The sequence below is a fragment of the Desmodus rotundus genome, chromosome 2 (assembly GCF_022682495.2).
Source record: "Desmodus rotundus isolate HL8 chromosome 2, HLdesRot8A.1, whole genome shotgun sequence".
Lineage (NCBI taxonomy): Eukaryota > Metazoa > Chordata > Mammalia > Chiroptera > Phyllostomidae > Desmodus > Desmodus rotundus.
Genome location: NC_071388.1, coordinates 109,418,371 through 109,436,291, shown reverse-complemented (window position 1 = coordinate 109,436,291; position 17,921 = coordinate 109,418,371). Strand labels below are relative to the sequence as shown.

Below are 17,921 nucleotides of genomic sequence, written 5' to 3'. Positions count from 1 at the left end.
CCCCCGGAACACTGTCAGACAGTAGCAATCAGGCTGTGGAGTCTATAGCCTGGGCTCACCTTGAACATGAACCCTGGGGGCAGGTCCAAATGCACAGTCCCGTTGCCTCCTTCCACAGTGCCATTCACAGCTGCTGAGAAGTTCTCCACCACAACGGCAGGCAGAGAGTTCTGGGCAGGGGTTGGGGGAGGAGCACAGGTCAGCCTGAGCAGGAGGGAGTCCCAGGGGGCAGGGGTTGTTTGGCAGGGGAAGGGGGTGTCTGAGCCTGATGCCAGCCCAGCCTTCCTCCAGTTTCGACAGTAACTATGACCTGGACCAAGCAAAGAGAACAGGCAAGACACAGAGCTAGGAGGCACAGACAGGCAGGCTGACAGACTGACAGAAGGGAAGAAAGACAGAGCCCTGGTCCCTGAGTCTTACAGAGGCTGCTTCACTTGCTGCTGACTCCCCAGGTTCCTGGGCTCCAGCCGCAGGTTGGGTCCCACCCGCTATCTCTGAGGCTTCTGCTGGCTGCAACATAAATGCCGGCATGGGGTCAAATGCAGGGTGGAGGCACCGCCACCAGGACAAAGAACAGGGCCACCAAGGGCAGCACCCAAGGGGTGTCCAGAGTTGGCCAGTGTCTCTGCACAGTACAGAGAGCCCCTGGAGGGACGAGGAGGCCCTGGGCTTGGGGAGCAGCTGGAGAAGGTGCTGATAGGCACAAGACAGCACAGGCCCCAGGGGGTCACCCCTGACCCTCCCTCACAAGCTCCACTCCTGGGCACAAGATCTGGGCTAGCCTCAGCTTCCTTGAACCTGCCTGGCCCACGTGCCCACATAGGCTACTCCCAGAGGAGGATGAAGCACAGGCTGGAGACCTGGACAAGACCAAGTGGACGCTACCTGAATGCAATCAGGCTGCCCAGGGCCAACACTCAAACTTGGCCACTTCAAGCTCTGGGAGCAATCTCTCAACCTCCCTAGCTCTGTAAGAGGAGGAGACATCGAGCATAGGGAGAAGGTTAAATGAGAAAAATCTGAAAAGTTCCCACCACAAACCAGTGGGTGCTCTAAATGTTCCTCCCCCCCACTGTGAAAGGCCTCAGCCAGGAGGCTGGAGTGAGGGTGGTGAGGGAAGAGGGGCTAATCTGACTCCAGCCACCCCTAACACAAATGACAAGCCCCATTCTGAGGCACCTGGCTCATGGCCCTTGCCTCAACGTCAGTCTCATGGTGGCCTTGTCCATCCTGTGCTCCTTCTCTTGGCTCATCTTCCATGCTACACCCCCAGATACTAGGAACAGATAGGGGGCTGGTAGGTGGGCACTTACTTGGGCAGGGCCCGGTTCTGCCGGCTGGTTGGGCCAGGCCACAGCAAAGGTGCCCTCAGCAACGCTGGGCTCCCTGGAAGGTAAGCTGCCAGCTGGACTCTCTGTGGGCTGGTGATGGCCACCAGGGAGAACAGGGTGGGCGGGTAGGGGGCAGGGAGGAAAAGGTATTGGGCAGGGCACGAGACAGAAGACAGGCATGAGCCACCAGTGCAGGCAGAGGGGAGAGTGGTGCCTGTGGCAGGCCACCCGGCCAGAGCCCAGCGGGGAACAGATGCAGACCTTCTGAAAGGACACCTACTTCCAATGCCTTGATCCTACCATTGCCAAGGAACAGGCAGGTGTGTGAATGCACCAACACACTTTCAGCACCCACTGAAATCTGCTCATCCAAATGGCTCTGCTGGCTCCCACCAGGCCTCCTCCAAAGTGAAACCCCATTCTGGAGCTTCCCAAGTGGCCTGGAGCCTGGCTACCAGCACTGTCACCCCAGCCCCTGCTCCTACAGGGCAGGTCCCAATGCCCTCCCTGACCCTCTATGTCAGAGCCACTAGGTTCTGATGCCACATGCCCAGCAGGTCCTGCTCACATAAGGGCACCTAATCTCAGTTTGCCTTCCCTCCCCTCCTTCTCTGTTCCAACAGCCCCCTGATCCCACTGCCCTATGTGGCCCCTGTGGATAGAAAGCTCCTCAAGAGCAAGTACCCTCCATACCAAGGCCCTCCAGCTCTAGGTCTCAGCCCAGCATGAGTATACCATGTCCATTTTGGGTGACCAGCTAGTCACTGTCTAGGGCCACTCACAGGTCCTGAAAACTGGGCCACACCAAGAAGGACCCCGTTCTTAGACTACACCAAGAAGCCCTGTTCCCACAGGGCCTGGGTGGAGGCATGGTACTTCCCCAGAAGGAAGCAGCAGAACAGCCACCATGCACCTGTGAACAGGCTGGATGCAGGAATAGTTAAGTGGGCCCAGCACACGTGGAGGAGCAGCTCCCCTACCCATCCCACCCCTAGGGACAGGCACAGAGCAAACATGGCTTACCTCCCAGAGGTCCCAGGGGATCGGCTGAGCACAGCACAGGGACAAGGACAGAGTTAGCACAGAAGTTAGAGACAGGGGCAGGCAAGGGCAGTCCCCAGTGACCGCCTTCTCCCACCCCTGCACCATCCAGGGCGAGCCAGCAGGTACAGGCCAGCCCTGAGCCAGGCTCTGCAGGCCCCAGATAGCTGAGTCCCAGACACATCTCAGGGGCTACAACACCAGGCCAGGGAGTGGCCAACACAGGGCTGCTCTCAGGGGAGGCACAGGGTGCTGGGACAGATGGTACACTGCCAGGTAAGTGTTCAGACTCTCCTCCCGGGGTCCTCTCACCAGCCTCTGTCTGCTATCTTCCCTTCCCCTATAACCAGGACAAGAGAGGTGACAAGGGCCAGGGACCAGAGTGTGACTGGGAGAAGGTCCTTAAAGGCCCAGGCCTACATGGGCCCACAGGGCTTAGTGGGCAGGCATGAGCCCAGGGCCCAGTAGCCCAGAAGCCAGTGGGCCCATGGGTGGTGGCGGACTCAGACCAACCTGACTGGAGGGCGTGGCTGCCTTCACAGGGCTCGCCACAGGCAGGATGGGGTCAAAGTCCAGGTCTAACAGACTGGCCTGCTCCGAGAAAGGTCCCAGGGCCTCAAACTTGGCAGCAGCAGCAGAGGAAGAAGGCAGTTAGTAACAGGTAGAAAGCACTCAACACAGACAAACACAGCAGGCGCCCACAATCAGGACATGATGTCCACCTCACACACAAAGCAGCACTCTCCATGCCAGACCCCGGCACACGTTCCTACCCACACAAGCCTGGCACCCACCTCAGTCACTGGCAACAGGCCAACTACCTGCCAGACCAATGCCAAGCCCCACCCCCCTCTCTGGTTGGTCACCACCCTGCAGGCTGACGGAAACACCTGTGCCTCTCATCTCCCTGCACCACAAACTCCCAAGACTTCACACACCCCCAGAAGCAGCGCAGGCTACAGACCAGGCTGGACAAGACCACACTTGGTACCCCTGACCCATAGGGCCCCTAGGACAGGCTTCAGCCTCCCCTTGCTGCCCCATATGGGCAGGCCACCCTGTGAAGACAACCAACTACTAGCCAGCTCCAGGAAGCAAGGGCAGGGCTGAGCCAAGCCAGTCACTCTGCCTAGGAGCCCAGTCACTAAGGTAGGGTCCCCAACACCTGTGGTACTTGTGTCTAATTAAATTAAAGATCCTGCTCCAACCACCCTGAGAATACCATTCAGTGGGTCTGGGTACAGCTCAAGAATGATCACGTGACAAACACAGTCCTGGGAGGCTGTGACACAGTGGCCCCGATCACACTGGGAGAACCAGCTGCACTGTAAGCTGGGCCTCACAATCATGGGAGGAAAGCGTCTTTCCCAGAGCCACCTACAGAGGACAGCCAGCTCAACACCACAGCACAGACACCATGCTGCCCTCCTGGGAGGAGTGGCCTCCATCTAGTATGAAGGGTCTCCCTTTCTGGGTCATGAAAGAAACTGGCTCAGCTGGGGTCCTCCTTCCCCACCCTCCTAGAGTTCTGGGAGGGCCACAGCCCTCAGAAGCCCACTCCGGCCCAGCTCCACTTGCTCTTGATGGGCACTCAGCACTGACAAGGAGCGCCCTCTAGCCCTTGTCGCTCTGAGGCCCTCCGTACAGACCTGGAAGCGTGGGGAGGGGCTTGCACAGCTGAGGTATGGCCTGCTAGGGCAGAGCCAAAACCCTCAGGCCTGAGAATGAACATTTGGTGCCAAGCCACAGAACCTAGTGAGCCTAGACCACATGGACTCTTCCTGGACAGGAGGCCCTGGTCCCAGAGATCCTGCCCCAAGCTCATCTCAACCACTGACTTTTTCTTTAGGTCAAACCCTGTTTGATGATCCTGGGGGAGAGACATCACTGCTCTGTCCCCATAACCCTTTGTCTCAACGAAAATATATGCTCAGGACACCCTAGGTGCACAGCCACTAGGTGCCCTCCTAGCATCTCTCTCCTCCAAGTAGCCACACCACCCACCTTTCTCAGAAGTCATTCAGGCCCAGACGGCAGCCCCCTCATGCTCCAAGGGCACGGTTACCAGGTCAAAGTACAGATGGCCACCATCCCCACCATGCAAGACCAGGACTGTCCTTGTTGCAGGGACACAGGCTACTTACCACAACCCAGCAGAGCAGCCCTGTCAGCACAGCTTCATGGATGGGGACAAGCCCACCCCAGCCCCAGGCAACAGCACCCACAGGGTACATTCCCATCCCCACTGGGCAGACACCCAGTTCCCTGCAGTGAGCGGAGGGTCAGCGAGGCCAGCATGCAGTGAATGTGGAGATGGGCACGCTCAGGACAGGTGATCTGGTCTGGCTAACGGTCAGGCCCACAGGCTCACCTGTTACATGGACACAACCCCCTCACTGAGGGTGGTTGACAACTGAACAAGGTTGTGTAGGTAGGTAAGTACCAGCACCTCTCCCCAGTCAGGGTTCACTGGTGCTCAGGTACCCCAGGCAGAGGCACGCTCCAGCTGCAAACATCCCCACAGCATGCTGCCCTGGAGTCTGACCACTTGTTTTTTGCAATGCTCCAGGAGTGCCCCTGGGCCAGACTCAGCCATCTTCTACAGTCAGGGGCTCGAACACCTCCTGGGCCCCTGAGCCAGAGCAGCACCCTGCACCCAGCTAGCACCCCCTACGGGAAGTTCCTACTTCTGACCCAAAGTCCTCCCTGGGGGCTGGCTGGAAGCCTACTTGCCCCAAGACCCCTCTTAGCAGAGACCTCTATCAGATCCTATCCACCTCTCCCTCCACATTCACGCCTTCTGGCTCTGCCCCTCCCCTCCAGGTCTCTGAGCTTGTACTAAGGAGACAGAGCCCAGAGCTCCCCAGGCAGGGCAACCCCACAGCAGCAGCCCAACACAGGCCCACCACAGCCTGGTATTAGTAGCCTACACAAGACCAAGCCTCCCATGGAAAGGGCCTGATGGAGAGGCCTGGGTACCAGGCTTGGAGCAGTTAGCACACTACGTGCATCCCATTCCAGTGCTACCACAGTGACTTTCCCTGCTCAGCCCTCCTTTTGTCCATGTATGAATGAGCATTATGTGCCTCCTTATGGCATTTAACTCCAGAAGTTCCTGAGTCCATCTCTCACCCCTCCTGCCCTAAGCACATGCCACTGATTCAGCTAGCAGCCACCTGCTCCAGGAAGCCTGTCCTAACCAGCCCAGGTCCTCCATGCTCCCCACCCCTTTTGGCCATAGCACTGATGGAACCACAAGACCACTGCTGAGCTGACCATCTCTGCTATGACCATTCACCTATGTCCCTGAATCTGGCCACATACATGCTCAGAGATGAATGAGGGACGATGGGTGAAAGGATGAAGGAATGAGTGAGCAGGTGGCTCAGGGCCAGGCTATCTGGCCAGATTCCCGGCTCTTGAGGCAAAGGCATAGGGGGTGGAATGGAGGGAAGGCCATGCACACCCCTAGAGAGCAAGAGGAGTGGGGAGGCTGGGCCGCGGCAACCGCGGCTGACCTGGGAGGGGGTGGTCACGCTGATCTCAGGGACAAAGGTGTCATCAAATAGGCTGAGGATCTGCTCCTGCTTGACCTCCTTTGATGGGGTGTGTTTGGGAGGCGGAGGGACTGGTGGGCCTTTCCGGAGCTGCGGTTCAACAGTGGGTGAGAGACCACACAGGGAGGCACAGCAGAGCATGGAGGTCGGGTGGGAAAGGGTGGGGAGATAGAGACAAAGCCATGATTAGTCACATCCCAGGCTATGGCCCCACCCAGGCAACTGAGACAAATGAAGCAAGAATAGTCACTGTTCCCCAAGACAGATACCAGGACTATGGCCACCCTCCCACGGCAGGAGGTCCAGAAACACTGTGCAGAGAGAAAGGAGAAAAGGGAAGGGAAAGAAGAGACCAGGGAAGGAGATGAAAGAAGAGGGAAGAAAAAGGGAGTAGCCATAGGAGGGCTTACCACCCAGTAAGAAGGCTGAGAAACAAACAGTAGCAGAGACACAGCCCAAGCACCCCGCCTTCTCTCAGGCCTCCACTCTCCTGCACACCTGGGCTCTCTCCACCACATTCTGTGAGAGGAGCTCCAGTTCGGCCTCTGCCATCACCTGAGGGGGCCAGGACAGAGCCAGAGCCTGGAGGAGGCCTAAGAAAGACTGTCACACACCGGGCCACTTGGGGGGCCTCGGGCAAGTCACACAACACCCCAGAGCCTGGGCTTCTTCATTTGTCAAGCTGGGCTGATAACAGCATCTCATTCAAAGGGTGATTGTCAGGATTCCATTAACGAAAATATTGAAAGTGCTGGCACAGTGTTTGGCCCAAAGTAAGTGCTATTTAAGTGTGGGTTCTCATCACTATTAATATCTTTGTCCTAATCAGCTGTTTAAAGGGGTGATGGCATAAACTCAAAAGAACTGGGGTACAGTCTAACATGACTCAGTAAGGTCTGCCCATGGACACTGTACCTCTTCCCTCCCCTTCCAGCTCCTGGGGACGCTGCAGAAACCTGGAGAAACCTGTTGGGGACAGAGGCCAGGCTTCTCCAGCAGGGGCCAGATGGGAAGCACAGGCCTATCCCCTTACCCACCTCACATAACCCTTCCTGAGCCCTTTCTCTTGTTATCCCTCTAAAGGGCCTGCATGGCACCACCCAGGAAAGAGAAAATGAGACAGGGGAGGCAGCCACTCCCAAGGACCTGTGTCTCAGTTGGAAAAGAAGATGGAGGAAGTCAAGCCACCCAAAATCCAGGGAGGGAAGAGAAAGGGGGGACACTGCTGTCGGGTGGGGGGACACTGCCGTGGGGCTGGGGGACACTGAGGAGGAAAGAATCATTTACAGATGCCCCTGAAAGGGCCAGGGCCATTAAGGTAAGCCTGGACCAGGCAGGGCCCAAGGGAGAACAAGACCAGGCTCAGCCCCCTCTGGGCAAAGCCTCCAGCTCCAAACCTACCAAGGCCCAGGAAGGAAACAAGAGAACTAGAAAAGAGTGGGCATAACAGCAAAGCAGGAAAAAGAGCAGGGAGGGAAGGGGACAGGCCACTGAGATACCTGAGACGGGGACTTGGGGAGGGCAGCCCCAGAGGTGGCCTCACTGGCCGGTTCAGGATCATGGTTGACTCGGATCTCGGGGGCAGCAGCAGGGGAACTGTCCGGAGGAGGTGAAGGGCTCTTGTTTCCTTTTGCAGGGGCGTTGTCACTGTGGAGACAAAACAAGAGAGAGCCCCGTGGAGGGAGGTCCCAACAACTGAAAGGAAATGTGCAAATCCACAGGTGTGCGTGTGAGGGGGCGTGTGCGGGGGCGTGTGCATGTGCAGATAGATGCCTTGGGGTCCATGTGCGTGAAAACAGGTGCATATGTATGAGCATGTAGAGATGTCTGTGAAACTGAGTATAATGTGGGTCCACACGGACTGGGAAAATGCGTTGTCCCCACGTGTCAAACTGCGGGTCCGTGTGCCTGAGGACTGGTGAAAATGAGACCGCGCAGCATATGGGGAGCTCTGGGCTAGAGGCCCATGGTCCCCAGGGGATGGGGACAGGTCTCCAGGAGCCTGAGCCAGAGGCAGCCCAGCAGCCCCACAACAGGCCCGCATTGTCCCCGAGCTCCCCGCAGCAGGAGGAAGCCAAACATCCTAGAGGCAAAGTAAGCCTCAGCCCACACTCCACACAGCAGCTGTGCAGGCTGAGCCCCGGCACTCAGCCTGACCCCAAAGGCCTCTTGCTGCCTCCCTGTCTGTCTACCCACTCCCACCAGAATGCCAAACACAGCCTGGCTCCCATCCACACCAGTTCCCAACCACACCACGCTCCCAGCCACACCACGCCATCACTGTCTCCACACCTCTGCTCCCACAGGCAAGGGGCCCTTCCAGGAAAACATGGGAGACCACCCAGAAGCTGTGGCAGGTGGGTGAACAGGAGGCAGTGACTACTGCAGAGCAGCTGGGATGACAGGGTGAGGCTTCTAAGCCAGATTGTTCAGTACTGAAAACCAGGCAAATGTGCATAAACCTCCACTTGGATGTAAAGGGGGCAGAAAATAAACACCTATGTTTCTACTCACATGAATTCTGGGACAGTACTGACCAAGACTAGCCACAAGACATAGGAGGTGTTTACATTTATATTCAAATTAAATTAAATTAAAAATTCAGCTCCTCAGTTACAGTGGTCACATACCAAATGCTGGCCAGCCACATGAGGTGAGTGGCCACTGTGCTGGACAGGATAGTGACCAATCACCTAGGGAAGGGAGATCTAGACAGCAGAACAGATGTGTGAGATACATTGCTAGTATTGCCCCATCTTTATTAAACTTGCATTTCATGGGATGTATTTGTCTCCTGGAAGAATATACATGGGGGGAGGAGGGTAAAAGGGGACTAAATAGTAATGGAAAGAAGATGCAAAAAAATTAAATCAAAAAATAAATAAATACATAAAATCTTAAAAAAAGAAAGGAAGGAAGAAAAAGAAAAAATATGTAAGGACAGCATACAGGCACACCCCTCTTCAGAACCACCACTGCACTGCACAGCCCTCCCTGCACCACCCAGGCCTCCTTCCTGGTGACACAGTCCACCTGCTAACGCTCTGAGTCCAGCCGCAGCCGGCACACATGGGTCTGCAAAGGCAGGTGCTAAACTGAGCCCACGCTGTCTGCCTGCCGCTCCTGCCATGACCCTTCTGCCTGGCCCACAGCCACACACAACACCACGCAGCCCCAACCCTGTGGGCAGCACCACACACAGGAAGGCAGGTTAGGGGTTAGTGGCGCCCTCAGAGAAGGGCATGAGGCACATGCACAGGGGCCACCAGCCAGGATGCTGGCCTGGGGTGCCCCCAAAATGCAGCACTCACTGCCGGTACCTGTTCTTCTTTCTGCGCAGTCGGGAGAACAGTTTAGTTTTCTTTCTGTGGGGATGGACAGGATGTGGAGGTCTTCATTTGGGGGAAACGTTGGTTGTGGGGCTGGCCTGTCCCCATCCCTCATCAGCAACCCCTAACAAAGGGGTTGAGCAAAGAAGCAATGTCTCCCCTAACACCCAGGGGTTGTGAAGAGGACCCAACACTGCCCTTGGGCCACCATCTCCAGTCCTGAACCCACACCCCCTGCCTTCCCCGTTGACCTAGGCATGCTGCCAAGGTCCAGCCCACGGGAGCTCCAGGCCCAGAGGAATGGGACCAGGAAGGAATGGGGTCAGCTAGCCACATGGGACCCTAGAAGAGGAGGCAAGCAGGCCTCCTTCGGTATAAGGAAGGCTCACGAGACTCCATGTCCTTCGCTCTTCCCTCAGAATGACTAGCCCCTTTGCCACAGAATAGCTGGCTGAGAGTCCAACTGCCCAGGATGACAACCACTTACCCCTGCCCTCACACCCAACCTGGACACTCCCACCATGACCTCAGTCAGGCCAGGCAGTGCAGCACAAGGGGTGGCAGGTCCTCCCTCCAGTGACCTGGGAAATTACCTTTGGCCTTTATTCTACTCCACTCCACCCCCAGCACTCCTCAGTCCAGTGCACTCTCTGGGCCCCTCTGTTTCACATATATTTTATATATTTTCCGGGGAGAAGAGGGGTAATGACATTCACTGAATGCCTCCTTAGTCCTAGGTAACACCCCAATCACCCCAGGAAGCAGATACAATCACCCCATTTTATAGACAAGGAAAGTGAGGTTCCCTGTGCTCTCCACACTGTGCTACGATGGCCAGAAGGGAAGGGAAATTCCAGACTTGTTATAATTTCCCATCACGAAGGGCAAAGACAAAGGGCAAGACCTTTCGTCTCCTGTCTCTTGCTTGCCCATTAGGAAACAGGTATCTCCTCAGAGGCAGCAAGGCAGGAGGCAGCAAGGGCTGGGCTAACACCAGGAACAAGGATAACCTTGCAGGTGTGGAGAATGCCACCATCCTGGGACTTGGGTTTCCTGGGAGCACAAGAGAGAAAAGATGCTGCCCATTATCTAAGAGGACTACTCACTTTCCAGAAGGCTCCATACCTGTGAATCACTCAGTTCCCCCTTACCCTCTCCCAAACCTACACAGGTACCCTGGTTGTTCCTGCTCCACAGGAAGTGAGATTCAGATGCTGTGCAGACTGCTGAGGAGTGCTCCTCCCCTGATAGGAGATACAGGAAATGGCAGTGACCTCACCTGCTCCCCTAAGCACAAGAAGGCCAAACCCGTGGGACCACAAGAAGAAGCCTTGTGCCAGCCTTGCAAGAGCAGCAAGCAACAGAAGCCCACCCCAAGCCACACCTCCCACACCCACCAGCAGCCTGGAGGGCAGTGGACATCACACACCTGGGCTGGGCCTTGACCGTGAAGGTGTTGCTCCCATGCTGCTTCTCCAGGCTCACCAGCACATCGTGGAGGTTCTGGTTGAGCTGCAGGAAGGATAGAAACCAGGTAGGGGGGCCTCCGGAATCACCAAGCAGCCCCGCTCTCCCCAATACCATCCCACTTCTCCCCTATTAATCACTTCTCTGACCCTTTGTCCCCTCCTGAAACAAGCTCCTCCTTCCTTGTCAGTGGGAGCTGGGAACCAGCACACCGCACTCAGGAATCCAGGGGGAGCAATGGAGGAGGTGGAATGCTCTGCTAATAGTTATTGTTTCTGGGGACCATCTTTCCTTTTCTTTCTACATGTAGGGATTTCCTAAAATTCCACACAGAGGTTATACTATTTTAAAATTTTTTAAAACTGTTTTTCCAAACTAATTATTGATCCTGCTTGTTAAGGTCATTTTGCCAAAGATGCTTCCAGGTCACAACACAACTGCCAGATTCCACCAAATGCACAGGCAGGAGAAGAAAGAGGTTTATCCTGTGCACACAGTGAGTCTCTTTACTGAGAATATTTCCCTCTTTTTTCTGGCTACTAGGAAGCTCAGAGATTAATTTCCCTCCTATTTCATATAAATATTTTCTTCCCCAAGTCGCCTCTCTCTGCCTGTTTTTTTAAATTTTCCTAGGCTGTCTCAAGTCTCTAAAGGGAAAAAGTAAAGAAGGAGGAAAGGGACAGCCTAAAAGGGAGGAAATCATCCTCAGGGTGGCAACTCAGGAAAGGCCCCAAGCTTGCTTTTCCACCTCCTGCCCTGGGCCTGGAATCTACCACCATCACTTCATTCCTCTGGGCCCACGAGACAAGAGTCAGATCCACCCACTTGCACAGAGGAAAAAAGCTGCCAAGACTGAATTTCTCCAACTCAGCTTTGAGCTTAACTGCCAGTTAAATTAAAATGAAAATAACACAACATAGAAATTTAAGCTAATCAGACCTTTCCTTAAATCAGATTTGGCAGATAAAGACATGTTTCAATGTCTTAGAACACATGAAAGAACATTAAAAATTGAGAAAATCCTAGCAATTTAATTATTATTTGCCTACAAATTGGGAAGCCAGCACCATTTTCTGACACTGAGCTCTCTGGACCAAAGTTGTCTGAGAACACATTTATAGTGTGAGTGGTGCTGGTTCTGTTCAGGCAGGAAGAGTAGGACTGGGAGCGGGACGAAGGCTGGGGCTGGACCTTCCAGCTCTGCTGACAGCCTGACAGCCTCTCCCCGCACACCCAGCAGCACCCACTGGGCAGAAGACTCTGAGTGCAGGGGCCAGAGGGAGTGCTGTGGTCAATAGTGCGTGCAGAACCTCAGCAGGGAAAAGAAAGCTCACCAGCCCCTTCTGTGCCTCTGACTGTTGCCCCAAGCAGGGTGTACGGAGCAAGGCCCAGAGTCCCTGAGGCTCATAGGAGTCACCAAGGCCTACCTTACTCATCTCCTTGTGGAAGTTTTCCTCCAGGCCTGCAATGCTCTGAAACGTGTTGACATAGAAACCTACACGGCTGCATGGGGGAGGGAGGCAGACAAAATTAACATGCAGGTCAGGGTGGGCAACCCTCATCAGAGATACAGCCCTGAGACAACACGGGGCACCACGGACAGACATACAAGACAGAGTTGTGCAGCCTTGGAAAGGAGGCTGAGGCTCAGATACCACCTCCTGGCCCTCACCTGTTCCATAGAGATGGTAGCTCCTCCTGCAGGTCCACATTCATCTCTTCAAACACCTTCTGGGCTTTGATGAGCTCCTCCTCAGCCTGAGGGGCAGGACCAGTCATTCCTTCTGCTAGGCCCCCGTCCCAGCCAGCCAAGACCAAGCCAGGCCAACCCCCCAAATCGGCCCCCCTACCTCCCACCTAATGGGCTCAGACCAGGGCTCTGGGCTAGATGGAGGTGGACCTGGATGTGGATACCTGGGCAGACCGCCCCTTGTGGCCCCTGGGGACCTTGTAGCCAGGGCCTCAGGGACTGCGCCAGGAAGGAGAGAGCAGAGCAAAAGGGAGGGCCTCTCTCTCTGGCCCTGGTAAACCAGGGAGGTGAGGGATGAGTAGGGCACAATAACAAGGTGCAGACATGGGGCCTAGGGTGCTAGGGCACAGGGAGGGTGAAGAGGCAGCCCCAGACCCACCAGGTGAAGACCCTGTCCACTTACATGTGGACCCCTCTGAGGCTAGGTGTCAGCTTGCTGCCCAGCTCTCTGGGCCTTGCTCTCCCCTCAGAGTATTCCTTTCTTCCTGTCTCAATGCTGCCTCCTACTCAGTCTCAGCCACCAGCCTTCATTTCACCTCCCTGGGACAGTCTTTCCTACACTCCTTCCACCCCATCATTCTCTCCTCTATCACCTCACTACTCTAGATGGAGGGCAAGGCCAGGGAAGTATGGAATTGGGCAGCTGGGCAGGGTGTCTGAGCCAACTTCCAAGGCCTTCCTCTTCCCCGGGCAAGCCCTGCACCCTCCAGCTGCTTAAATCCACCAAGCAGTGGTACTGGGCCCCATCACAGAACCAAGAATGGAGAGAAATGCAGCAGCAGGGGCCCCCTCTAAAGGTGGAGAGCCAGGGATGTGTGTAGGTGAGTCATAGGACTCCACCCCAGAAGGGGATCTGCCAGCTCATTCTGGAGGGCACTGATGGAAACAGTGACTTGGGGCAAGGGTAACTCAGATTCAGGGTCTGAGTCATGGCCCAGGAATGCGGCAGGACCCACCCAGGAGAAAACTTCCCTCCAGAAGCCTCAAATTCTCAGGCCTCTGACCAAGGCAGCCAACTGGTCTGAATGCCAAAGTGTCACAAAGCACAAGCTTTCCCCAAGTCCACCAGGCTGGCCCACCTAGCCTCAGGCACTGAGACCAGCCCAAGTCAGCCTTGTCTCCACTATGCCCAGAGCTGAGCCTGGTGACTTGGGGTAAGGACTGGAAGAGAGAGGGGCCACTATCTCTCCCTACTACAGCTACCCTCAGGTTGTTGGGACTAGAATGAGTATAAGCTCCTTGCCTAAGTTTTAAAAATGTAATTTAAAAATTAAAGATAGAATGAGAAAAAAGAGAGATATCTCTCTAGACATGCATGCCTCAGCTGCTCCTGGATGGATTAGATCTGGTCTGGGTACCCTGTGCCTGACTGGGGCTACTGATGACGGTTTGTAAAACCCACAAAGGGAGTGACTCCCACACATCTGGCTGTGAGCACCTCACACTGTCATGCATGCCTCCCACCCACAACCAGGAGTCTGACTCCAGGCCCACATGCCCCAGGAGCCCACCTCAACTAACCCAGCTCCTGTGCCTTCAGAGACCGCTCTCACTAAGGGTTCAGCCTCCACCCCATAATGCTGGTCCTAACTTCCTAATAAACAATCATGACTATGACAATGACAGTGGCACAGCATCTCCTCACCATGTGCCATGGACTGTCCCAATATTCCAGCAATAGTGCAAGAGCAGGGTGGCTCCATTTTAGAGTTCCTGGAGGTCAGGGCCTAAGTCTTTTATTCCTTCTGAGTCATGTTCTCATGTCCTGGATTTCTGAGAAGAACTGGGTGGCAGGGAGTACAGGAGAGCTGTCATTGTGGAGGAGGCCTTTAGCCCTGGCAGCTCTGCTACATGCTGATGAACAGACATGGACAGCAGCCCCAAAACTGGCCTGCTCACTGCGCACCAGACCGCCCAGGTCCTGCAGGCAAGTTTTGGGATGCTATGGCAAGTGTGAAGAACAGCTCAAAACTAGCCCAGGGAACACCTGGAGCTGGCAGCTGGAGGGATCACAGTCCCACAAGGTTGTACTGTCTCCCCAAAGTCAAGGCAGCCATCAAGGCAGCCCCAGGTCCCAAGTACCCAGCTAACATCTGCCAGCTGCCCATGGAAACCCAGCCAGGCGTGAGGCAGGGTAGGAGCAGGAGGATACGCTCAAATAAAAACTGAATCCAAATGGGAAAGCAAATTTGGCTGAAAGACAAAACATCTGCAGTCCAACATCCAAAGATGACATCATGTGCTTTAGCTTCCCCTGCCTCTCCCCAAGGGTCAAGTGTGGGGCCCTCCAGGCAGGATCCTCAACTGCATACACCCCAGGAGCCCAAAAGCAGCCCCAGGCCGCACCCCAGGCCCCACAGGCTCTCAGGGATACGTCTACCCAACAAAAATGTTCACCTGGCCTCCTGCCAAACTTTTGCAGGGAAGTTACACGGAAACCCTGTCTCTGGGTCAGTGGCCCTATTTCCCCTCCAGCCAGAGTCCTAAACTCTACAAAAGGCCCACTCTAGCCCCTCACTCCTCCTGCACCTCCTGTAGCAGAGGACACAGAGGCCTATCAAAAACTCCCTATGCCATCTCCCTCAGACCCTGTAAATCCTGGGTCACCCTACCCTCAAAAATCAGCCCACAGCTTTGGCCTAAAAGAATCAGGCAGCAAGTCAGGTAAAAATTGGGCCACAAGCCCATGCTGAGCCCAAAGCTCTCTATATCATCGGCATTCAATACATGTAGGTTGAAGATGATAAAATCAGAAGGTGCCCCCCCAAAAAATGGGTCAGCTGCCTAGAGAGAAACCCAACCTCCTGGGTTGGGCCTGTCGCTTGCCCCCACCCCAAAACCATGAAGACGAAGGGGTACAAGAGTAAGGTCAGTTTCACTGAAGAGAAAGCCATCAGGCCACTTCTCTCAGGGTACTATGTCCAGCAGCCCCTGGCTACATGCAGCCCATTCCAAGAGCAGGGCCTGAGAAGACTGAAGTATTGCCAGAGCAATAGGATCACTTAGGAGTTTTGTACCAAGAACCTCCTCCAGGACCACTGTGGTGCAGACTGCCCTCCATGAAACTCCCAAAGAGCAACCCCAGGTCTCAGGGTACCGGCTCAACTGAGGAGCGCTCCCAGTGTCCCTTCCAGGGGCATCATGGGGACTCACAGATCCCAAGGTTTCCCATGAGTGTGGCCACCTGTGGCAGGACTACCCACATGGAGCCCAAGGGCAGTGAGCTAGGAAAATGGCCCAGCAGCTAGGCCTGGAGTCATGTGAGCCCCAACTCAGGCACTAAGTGGCTCAGGGACACTGGGCATGAGACTTTGCCCCTCTGCAGATTGCTTCCTCAATAAATTCAGAAGCACCCTCACAGCTCTTTTGAGGCTTGAAGGACAACACATGTCAGGACAGTAGCCCTCACAGAGGACAAAGGGTTCCAAGGCTTTCCTGGGCTTCTGGACGCTAAAATTTCAGTCTTTGGACTACCAGAGACCCCGAATGCTGAGCAACAGACTCAAGCCCACCCCAGCCAACCAGAGTCTCCAGCCCCTATCCCCTCCTGTGTTTTACCTCAGGTCTTAATCTATAATGTGAACTCTCCTAGCACAGGTATTTGAAACCACCCCTGCCTCCCGACCCAGAAGGAGGGCTGAGCCCTCCCCAGCCAGGCAGTGCAGCACAAGGACAGGACAACAGACCATAAGGTGCCAGCACATGCAAGGTTAGAAGCCAGCGTCACCTGATTTCGGAGCAGGTTAGTTTGAGCTACAAGATGAGCCTGCAGTTTGCCTTGGCACCACTGGGGGGCGGCTTTCTCAAGCAGCGAGACAGGCTGGTGGGGGCAGGGCAGTCAAGGCAAAGGAACGTGAAAAACAGGAGGGAAATGGGGAGAGAAACAGAGACAAAGATATTAAACACTAAGTCCAAATGTCCCGAAGGTAGCAACAGACACGCTGGCTGCCCCTCCAGGGATCCAGCCCACCCCTCCAGGGATCCAGCCACCCTCAGCAGGCTGAGAGAATTAAGGGAAATCCCCAACAGGGCACAGAAGGTAGTGAAATCCAACTGCAAAGCAAAATGTGAGAATTGTTAGCAGACACAGAGAGCTCTGCAAGCAAGATCTTGCTCTGGGCTGGGGTGGGTGGGTTGGGGGACTCATCCTCAGGACTCTGGGGAGAATGTGGCCAGCCCAAGTCCTGTGCTCTCCCACTGGCTCATACTCCTTACACATCCAATCCCCAACCCCAACCCAACCGCCTTGCTTGTTCCAGTGAAGACAGGGTCACATCATATCACATGACGGAATTCTACTCAAAGCATACCAGGCCAAGCAGAGCCTTCCCAGTGAACCCCAAGCTTGTTGTTCTTCTGGAAAGTGGCCTCAGATTGAGTGGAGGGGTCAGGGGCCAGGGTAGGCACCAGAGAATGAGCCAGAGGTAGGCCCTCTCCCAGGGGACCATGAGGACCTTTCAGTCACCCACCCCAGCTCTGGGACCTGGTACTAGTCACAGTTGCAAACTTTTCCATAAAGGGGCTTGAGCATTCCCACCCCCAGGGGAGTGTGAGAGCCAGGGTGCAAAGGGGCAGGTAAGTGCAGCCCAAGAGGGTGGCTCCCTGGTGCCTGCAAACATCCCCACCCCCACCCCCACCCCTACCCCAGTTTTGTCTCCCAGAACACTGCCCTGGCCCCTCTCCAGCCCCTACCTTGGCAATTTTGACTTCATCCTTCTTTTTGGCTGTTTGGAGAGACTCGTAATGGTGCCGTGCACTGTCATAGTCCACCAGCTTCCGCCCTCGCTTGGCAATGCGCGACTGGGAAACAAATGGAGGAGGAGAGGGCTGAACAGGGCCTGGCAAAGGGCCTGCTGTGATGCTGACCCAGCTGGGCCCAGAGAAGTGGGGACCTGAGTGAAGCCAGAGGAGCCATGCAGCAGACCCCAGGCTCAGTAAGAATGTCTAATGCATGCTTGAGAAACCATTGCTCCAACATTTCTGGTGGCAAAGAGCTCACTTCTTCAAAGCAATGTGTCCTCTGTGGTCCTTTCTTATTAGAAGTGAAACCGTTTCCTTGCAAATATTAACCCATTTGTCAGCACCCACCAGCCAATACTGTGTTGGAGGAGCCTCTTCCCTAGACTAGCCCTCAGATCCTCAAAGATGCCTTGTGGGTTCCAGGTTTCTCCTCTCCAAGGCTACCACTGTCAGCCTACCACACTCACCACAAGACACCTTGGGAGCCTGAGGCACCCACATTGGGTGGCTGAGGGGGCCAGCATGGAGCATGACCACCAGTGGATCAGGTCCAGCATGATAGTCACCACCTGGGCTCCAGACACCCCTTCTTCCATGGCTAAAGCACCAGGTCCCACTGGCCTCAGTGGAGAGGATGGCACACTGGCAATTCACAGCACATACCCAGGCCCAGCAGAGGCAGCTGTCCTTTTGAACATATACAATC

The 17,921-nt window shown here is 55.3% G+C and overlaps 1 protein-coding gene across 17 annotated transcripts in view; it reads right to left on the bottom strand.

Annotated features, from left to right (window-relative positions):
- Positions 1-17,921, bottom strand: part of BIN1 (bridging integrator 1) — a 56,092-nt gene that overhangs the window by 2,665 nt on the left and 35,506 nt on the right. For 3 of the 17 annotated variants that reach the window (XM_045203035.3, XM_045203034.3, XM_045203042.3), the window contains exons 6-18: positions 17,168-17,275; positions 16,203-16,295; positions 12,398-12,483; positions 12,153-12,228; positions 10,688-10,770; positions 9,250-9,294; positions 7,429-7,576; positions 5,891-6,019; positions 2,886-2,993; positions 2,355-2,378; positions 1,314-1,421; positions 421-510; positions 60-170 (exon numbers count right to left, since the gene is read on the bottom strand). In XM_045203035.3, the coding sequence (XP_045058970.1) occupies positions 60-170; positions 421-510; positions 1,314-1,421; positions 2,355-2,378; positions 2,886-2,993; positions 5,891-6,019; positions 7,429-7,576; positions 9,250-9,294; positions 10,688-10,770; positions 12,153-12,228; positions 12,398-12,483; positions 16,203-16,295; positions 17,168-17,275 (1,209 nt within the window). The remainder of the gene's footprint in view (positions 1-59; positions 171-420; positions 511-1,313; positions 1,422-2,354; positions 2,379-2,885; positions 2,994-5,890; positions 6,020-7,428; positions 7,577-9,249; positions 9,295-10,687; positions 10,771-12,152; positions 12,229-12,397; positions 12,484-16,202; positions 16,296-17,167; positions 17,276-17,921) is intronic. The other 14 variants (XM_024569636.4, XM_045203050.2, XM_045203036.3 and 11 more) reach the window with 13 other exon arrangements.